Source organism: Mus caroli, chromosome 12 (genome assembly GCF_900094665.2).
Source record: "Mus caroli chromosome 12, CAROLI_EIJ_v1.1, whole genome shotgun sequence".
Taxonomy (NCBI): Eukaryota; Metazoa; Chordata; class Mammalia; order Rodentia; family Muridae; genus Mus; species Mus caroli.
The window spans coordinates 106,484,355-106,492,474 of NC_034581.1; the positions used below are offsets into that span (position 1 = coordinate 106,484,355).

An 8,120-nucleotide genomic window follows, 5' to 3' on the forward strand; every position below is an offset into this window, starting at 1 on the left:
GTGCAGCTTGTGTTAGTCTCTGGGTTCTCTACAGCTATAGTCTAATTTAACTTAGTGCCAAAATCTAACTAGAGCTGTGTGGTAGCTATTCTTGGTTGTCAACTTGACTACATCTGGAATTAACTAAAACCCAAATGGCTGGGGACAAATATGAAGATTTTTTTTTCCTAAGTAAATCATTTGAAGTGGGAACACCCACTTCTAATCTGCATCTTTGAGGTAAGAAGATAAACCTTTAATCTATATTTTTTGAGATGGGAAGATCTACCTCTCTAATCTAGGCCACCCCATCTGCTGGCAGCCTATATAAAAGACATGAAAGAAGAAGGAAGCGTTTCTCTTTACCTGCTTGTTGTTGCTCTTGCTAACAAGTTCAGCCCTTCACTGGCATTAGAGACTACTGAATGCTACATACTGAAGACCTGCTGAGACATCCAGCTTTGTAGATTAAATAACTACTGGATTGTTCTTTGTAGGCAACCATTGCTGGATTAGCAGCACCACATTCTAATACATCTGAGACAGACAGACAGACAGACAAATAGATGATAGATTGACAGATATTCTGTTTGTTCTGATCCTGTAGAGACATTTGTTTGTTTGTTTGTTTGTTTTGAGACAGGGTCTTTCTGTAAAACCCTGGCCAGCCAGGAACTTGCTTTGTAGACCAGGCTGGCCTTGAACTCACAACCTGCCTCTGCCTCTTTTTTTTTTTTTTTAAAGATTTATTTATTATTATAAATAAGTAGACTGTTGCTGTCTTCAGACACATCAGAAGAGGGAGTCAGATCTCATTTTGGATGGTTGTGAGCCACCATGTGGTTGCTGGGATTTGAACTCGGACCTTTGTAAGAGCAGTCAGTGCTCTCACCCGCTGAGCCATCTCGTCAGCCCTGCCTCTGCCAGGGCTAGGATTAAAAGTGTGTACTTCCATGCCCAGCTTTAGAGTCTTGTTTTGTGTTATAACAAACATATTCCTATGTTTGTGGCCTGTGGTGGAGTGTGATTGACACACTCAGTGCCAGTGTCAATCCTTTGGAGAAAACAGATTTCCCCTCTCCTAGCAGGTCTCAGTTGCAAATAGTTCCTTGGTTAGGGGTGGGACTCTGTCCACTTTTTCTTCACTGTGCTGGAATTTTGAGCAGGTCCTATGTGTGCTGTTCAACTGACTTATGTGCCTCAGCTCTGTGTGTCTGGGAGACGCTGTTTCCTTAGAGTCAACCACCACACTTGGCTCTTACAGTCTCAACCTCGTCTTCCACACAGGCTTCACAGTAGGAGTGGCCTGATAAAGACAGCCCACTTTCGCTGTGTGCTCCCAGGCCTCTCACTGTAGGCAAGTGGTCTGGCTGTGGGTCTCCGTGTTAATCCCCATCTGCTGCAAGAGGAGGCTTCTCTGCTGGGGGCTCATCGAGGCACTGTGTATTGGTATAGCAATATGTCCTTAGGAGTTGTTTTATTGCTGCCTTCACTTAGCAGAACAATAGTGGTAGGTTTTCCCCTGGGCCTGTCTGGTCTCAGGTGGGGGGTCCCATCTTCCAGAGGAGCAGCAAAGCCCATCATAAAGGAGATGGTTCCTCCCACACCTTCTGTGCCACTGAGTGAGAGAGCAAGGATCACTTGTCTTCCCGGGGGCCCGGATGGTACCTTTCAGCATTATGGGCACTAGTCAGGTGACGCTTTTAACTGATCACCATCTGTCTCTCCATTAAGACACTCTGTAAGCGTCTCGTCAGTAACAGGGCTTCACTATCAGGATAGGAAGGGTAACCAATAGCCTTAGCAGTAGGCTGTGGCAGTTTGGGGGAGGTCTGTAGGACCACTTTGCCCAACGATTCAACAAAATGTGATCCATTTCTGGTATTGGGGATTTTACTTGTTAGCATTTGGTTAGGGCATTTTCTCTCTTGTTATATGGCAACTCAATTTATATTTCTCTTATATAGGAGAAACTTCTAGAATGGAGATTTCCACACAACTTTTCAAAGGGCCTTTTGTGTTAGTTATGCCTCCTTTACTCTGCCGTCCTCTCTCTCCTTTGACCTCCTCCTATTCTAGTTCCCCTGACTCACTCACAGCCCTGCGCTCTATTTCCCTTTCCTGGGAAGCCCCGTCCTCCCTCCTGGTCCTTACAGGCTGCCTAACCTCTGGATATGCTAGATGAAACTCACATATCTAAAGCTTAAAAGCTAATGTCCACATTTAAGTGGAAGCGTTCAATACTTGTCTTTCTGTGTATAGGTTACCTCATTTTGGATGATAGTATCTAGCTCCATCTATTTACCTGAAATTTTCATTTTTCTTAGCAGCTCAATAATATTCCATTGAATAATATTCTACCTTGTAAATACACCACATCTTCATTATCCATCAGTTGGATTTTCTGGAACTGGAGCTACAGATGGTTATAGGTTTCCACGTGTGTGCGAGCCCGCACACTCACACACTAGTGATTTAGCTTAGAGTTGTGAACATATTAAGCACACACTTGTATGTTAATATGTCTTACTGAGTTATACCCCTTTCACTTAATCATAGTATTTCCCTCTCTGTTATTTTATACTTTTGCTTTTAAATTTTTATTAGGATACTTTTACGTTTGTGATGACTTAAAATTATTTATTTTCATATATATGTATTCCTATATGTGTGTGTTGCTCTTTAGTGGTTTGCCTGCATGTGTGTATTGTGAGGGAGCCAGATCCCCTAGAAGGGACTTAAAGACAGTGTTCTTAACCACAGAGCCATCTCTCCAGCCCCATCACATATCTATTTTTAAAAGCAGACACTTTGTATGAGAAGGTGTTGAGAGAAGCCTTCACATAGCTCTGTGTGTGCAAGGCCGGCCTTGAGCTCCTCCTGCTGCTGCTGCCTTCGCCTCCCAGATGCTCAGGTCACAGGGACGTGCTGCGATGCATGGATCGAAAGAGTTCCTTTTAACCTGGCATTTATTCTTTTCATCGAGGGGAGCTCTGTAACATACCTTGTTTCTCGAGACAATGTTTTACAGTGTGAGCCATACTGGCCTTGAGCCATGTGGTCAGGGATGGGCTCATCTGAGATCCCCTGCCTCGTCTTCCTAAATTGGGATTATAGGTAGTTGTCACTGTGTTTGTACACAGTGGAAGGTGAAGAGGACAGAAGGAAGTTTGAAAGACGCGAGGTTGAGATTGTAGTTTGGATCACACACATAAGCTGAGGCTCGTGGCGTAGACCTGCAGTCTGCTGCTCTGTTGTTTCCCTTGGCTCTCTCATTCCTTATTAGTGTTGAGAAAGGTGACTCCTGGTGGCTGTGTTGGTTAACCCAGCGGGTGCCCATCCAACCTTCCCTGTTGTATGCATTTGGTTTTACTCCTTGTAGTGATGTTTATGCTTCAGATTTCCATGTGCCCTTTAGGTGGCTGAATTATATGAAGAATTGAAGAATAGAATCTCACAGTTCAACATGTTTGTGGGTCCTCACCATCCCGTCTTGGATCAAGAATATCCATATAAGCAGCGCTTCATCCTGCAGGTGTGCTGGGGCTTCCTTTCACTGACTGATTTGTCCATCTTCCTTCTTTCCTTGCTTGCTTTTGTCCTTGCCTCCTTTCTGAGACAGACTTACTATGTAACCTTGGATGGCCAGGAACTCAGCACATAGACCAGGCTAGCCTTGAATTCACAGAGCTCTTCCTGCCTCTACCTTCTGGTGCTAGTGCGCCACCACACCAACTGCCATCAAGTTCTGATTCAGGTGGTGGTTGACGAGTTTGTTCTCTCTGCTATTGGTTCGGCTGAAATCTGGACACATAGTGGGTCTGCATGTTTGAAATCAGAATCTTTGTTCACACTCCTCCTGGTGGTGTGAGCTGCTCACCCTGCTTTTTCTCAGTGAGCTTGTGTTGTCACCATGGCCAGTGTTAGGACCTTTTGCTTTAAAGTCCAGAGACTCCATGTGCCCTACTGTCACTGCGTGTGCAGAGCAGGCCCCTTTAACTCTGGGTCATGAAGCAGGTGACTAGCTATGGGGTGAAACCTTCCAAGAACTTTCCAGAGGTGTGTCCTGCACATGAGCAGCGCCTCTGTTACAGACCTGCAGAGTAGGGGTGCCATTGCAGCGTCTTAGTTACTGTCAGAAACACCAGGACCGAGGCAGCTTACAGAAGGAAGAGTCTGGGAGAGCTTACAGTTTAGAGGTTGCGTCCATGGCCATCAGGGTTGGGAGCATGGCAGCAGGAAGGCCTGTAGGCCTGGTGCTTGAGCAGTAGCTGGGGGCTTACATCTGATTCACAAGCAAGAGGCAAGAGGCAAGAGGCAGAGAGTGAGTGATGACATGGTGGGCCTTTTAAAACCTAGAGCCTACCCATAGTGAAACACTCCTCCAATGAGTCCATACCTCCAAATTCTTCCCAAATACTCCTACCAACTGGGACCAAATATTCAAACATAGGAGCCTGTAGAGGCCACCCTCATTCAGATTACCACACACATACAGAACAGGGTTTAAGGTGGACACCTGTAAACCAGACATGGTGGGAATAGAGTTCTTTTGTGGATGGGAAGTTGACATGTGGCCGGGGAGTCTTCTGTGGGTGGGCTTTGTAAGGCAGGTTCTTAAGAAAGGGTTTGGCACAGTGCCTTTTAGATGTGAGCGTTAGGTGCCAGCTTGCTGTCCACCTGGAGAGTCCCCACTGGAGTGATGTCTCTACACATGGCCTGTCGGGGCTGAGGTTGGGTGAAGGTGAGAACAGCTTAGTGCACTGTTGTGTCCACATCGGCTCTGTTTGCAGAAGCATTGTAGCTATTCTGAAGAAGAGATCCGGGAAGTATGGCTCTCATGGCAGCCACAGGATGTGAGCGGTGTGGTCGTGCTCTGGGATGATGAGAGCGTACTCGGTGGGAAGAGACTTCAGCATGTGCGTCTTTTCCAGGTTGTGCTGGCAGGCGCTTTTTATCCAAACTACTTCACTTTTGGGCAGCCAGATGAGGAGATGGCAGTGAGGGAACTGGCTGGCAAAGACCCCAAGACAACAGTCGTGGTAGGTGACACATAGGAAGCTGTCCCAAGAGAATAGTGTGAATGTGGTGTCCAAAAGGACTGCCTCTAGTGTGGCTGGCACAGAGGGCTGTCAGTGCTCGAACAAGCGCTGTGTGGATTTCTCCAAGTGCGCACTGCTGCTTAACCTTTCAGAGACTGATGCTTTCCTACAGCATCTTCAACTTTACAGACCTCATTGTACAGAGTTTGTATATTCAGGGTGAGTGCTGCCTTGAACATTGTCACGTCCAAGGATTTAAGGTCCTGGAGAGTAAGTTGTTAATTGACAGCTTAATGGCACACAAAATAAAATGTTACTGGTTGGCAGCTTACTGTTATAAGTAGCAATGGTCCCCCTGCCCTGATGCCCAACATAACTACTTAGAGGATATTAAGTTCAGATTTGAAGCCCCTCAATGTCTGCACTAGAGGGCATGACCTAGGGAGAGCATGTAAGCAGTGTGAACTAGGTGGGAATCGGGGAAGAGATCTGACCAGAAGCCACAGGCACTGACTGCTGGATTCATAGGGGCCATTTGTTTATACCCAGCAGTAACATGTGACAACTGAAATTACATACTTGAGCATCGGGCTTTCATTAGAGGCCTTGGTTGATTTAGGGCAGCATGAAGTAAGTCCCCAGTCACTGCCCGTCTTGGTCTGGGTGTCGTTACACTGCTTCACAGCTGTGGAGAGCTGAAGATTGACAAGGACAGAGCCACAGACTCTCAACCATTTCGAGTCAGGTCTTTGAAGAGCTCAGCAGGAGAGATGGGTGCAGGGATGCAGTGCGTGCCAGGGTGGGCAGGGGATGGGGGAAGAGGTTTCCACTTAAGGCTGCCTGCCATGGGCTCCTGATGCTCCAAGGACTGTGGTTTCTGTTACTCTTCTCTCTAGAGAAAGCTCTTTGATTAGCTTCGTTTGCACTCTTCCTGCTGTCTGTCCTTCAGTTGTGTGCAGTGGACAGGCCCCCACAGGAGCCTACGCAGATACACTTCTCAGCCCCAGTCAGCCTAGTCACTTGACACATGACTGACCATGTGCCATACAAACTAAATCGTAGTTAGTTTTGCTTTGGAACGTCTGGGAGGAGCCAGACATTTTTTTACAGTGTATTTTTCTGTGAGCTTCACTTTAAAGTGGGGGCTTTGCCAGCATCCCAGCAAGCTTGTGATGTAGCTTCCATGGCTTGAGCGTAGACCCCATCCAGGCAGTGCTCCGTATCTTTGCTGCACTACCACAGCTAGGAGCCACTTCACTCTTCAGGGGCGGGTGGGGGCGGGGCCTGTGGGACCAGAGCTTGGGGGCCTGATGCTGTGAAGCAGCTGGCGCTGAGACTGCTGGGTAGGAGCCTGGTTCTGCTGCTGCCCTGAGGGGCCACAGCCTCAGAGGTGACCAATCCATGTCCCCTAACTTCTTTCCTGCCACTCTATCAGAAGGGTGATGTTTCAGGAAGCTGCAGTTAGCATGATTATTTTAAAGTAACAAAATGAAGGCAAAAAACACTGCAATCAACTGTTTAACTGTTTCTAAAAGGGGGAAACTAGCCTTCATTTCATGCATTTTTGTTAAAACGTTTATAATTTCATCATGAGGTTTTCAGGTGCATGGATGGGCCCAGTCTGTGGTGTATTCCTATGGGCTGAGCTTGGGAGTAAGGGCAGCGAGCAGCTGCCTCTGCTCCTGGATGTTGAGGCAGTTGGGTCCTCAGTGACGGCAATGACAGTGACGTGCCTGTGTTCCCTTCCAGCTGAAACACATCCCTCCCTATGGATTTCTTTACTACAAGCAACTGCAGTCTCTCTTTAGACAGTGTGGTCAAGTCAAATCCATTGTATTTGATGGTGCAAAGTAAGTAGCCGCCCTTCAGTCAGCTGCAGTTACGAAGGCGTCCCCAGCTTCCGTGTTCTCAGGACCCTCTCCCAGGGCTGCATGTGTGTAAACGTCTGCACGGAGGCTGCTGGGCTGGCTCTCTGGTGGAGCTTTGGTGGGTCTCATTGTCAGTGGGAGTTGTCCTTCCCAGCGACAAGGAAGGACCTGTGCTGGTGGCCTGTGCTGATGCGCTTGCCTGGTTCTCTTTAGTGCCCACTCCCAGAGTTCCATGGCAAATCTTCACTCTAGTTCTCTGTGGCTGTGGGGGATTCCACAGAGGGCAGCCTTTATCTGTGTACTTCTTTAACACACAGGTTCTTGTCATTAGGTGTCTTTGGAAGACACAGTGCAGAAACTCGGTTAATTTGGCCCTATCTTATTAGCCAGTCGGTAACAAATGGTTAGTTAAATAAATGGTTAGTGAAACAAATGGTTAGTTAAAAGGATCACCGAGTGCTTTTTTGTCCCTGGAAGGAAATGCTATGTACACAAGATTGCAGTCTTTAAATTGATCAGAGAGAAAGGTTTCCCCAGAGATGAGGATTGAACCCAGGGCCTTGTTTGTGTATTCCTTATAATTTTGGCTTTTGACTCACAATGAAAACGTCACATATTTCAGAAGAAAGCAACTATGTTCTTTTTGGTTCTTCCAGGATCAGTTAGAGATATAAAACAAGAATCAAAGAGTAATGACTGTGCTCCTCTGCACACAGTCCCCACTCTGTAGAAGCTGTGTGAGTGTGGCATGTGGGCACAGATGGCACCTGCTGTGTGAGGCAGAGGCATGAGGGCACAGGTGGCACCTGCTGTGTGAGCATGGCATGAAGGCACAGATGGCACCTGCTTGTGAGGCAGAGGCATGAGGGCACAGGTGGTACCTGCTGTGTGAGGCAGAGGCATGAGGGCACAGGCGGCTCCTGCTGTGTGAGGCAGAGGCATGTGGGCACAGGTGGCACCTGCTGTGTGAGGCAGAGACATGTGGGCACAGGTGACACCTGCTGTGTGAAGTAGAGGCATGCGGTCACAGGTGGCACTGCTGTGTGAGGCGGAGGCATGTGGGCACAGGTGGCACCTGCTGTGTGAGCATGGCATGAGGGCACAGGTAGCACCTGCTATGTGAGCATGCATGAGGGCACAGGTGGCACCTGCTATGTGAGCATGCATGAGGGCACAGGTGGCACCTGCTGTGTGAGCATGCATGAGGGCACAGGTGGCACCTGCTGTGTGA

The 8,120-nt window shown here is 47.8% G+C and overlaps 1 protein-coding gene across 1 annotated transcript in view; it reads left to right on the plus strand.

Annotated features, from left to right (window-relative positions):
• Tdrd9 (tudor domain containing 9) overlaps positions 1-8,120 on the plus strand; it is a 92,878-nt gene that overhangs the window by 51,341 nt on the left and 33,417 nt on the right. The window contains exons 21-23 of the mRNA XM_021179500.1: positions 3,398-3,514; positions 4,914-5,021; positions 6,771-6,871. Of these exons, the coding sequence (XP_021035159.1) occupies positions 3,398-3,514; positions 4,914-5,021; positions 6,771-6,871 (326 nt within the window). The remainder of the gene's footprint in view (positions 1-3,397; positions 3,515-4,913; positions 5,022-6,770; positions 6,872-8,120) is intronic.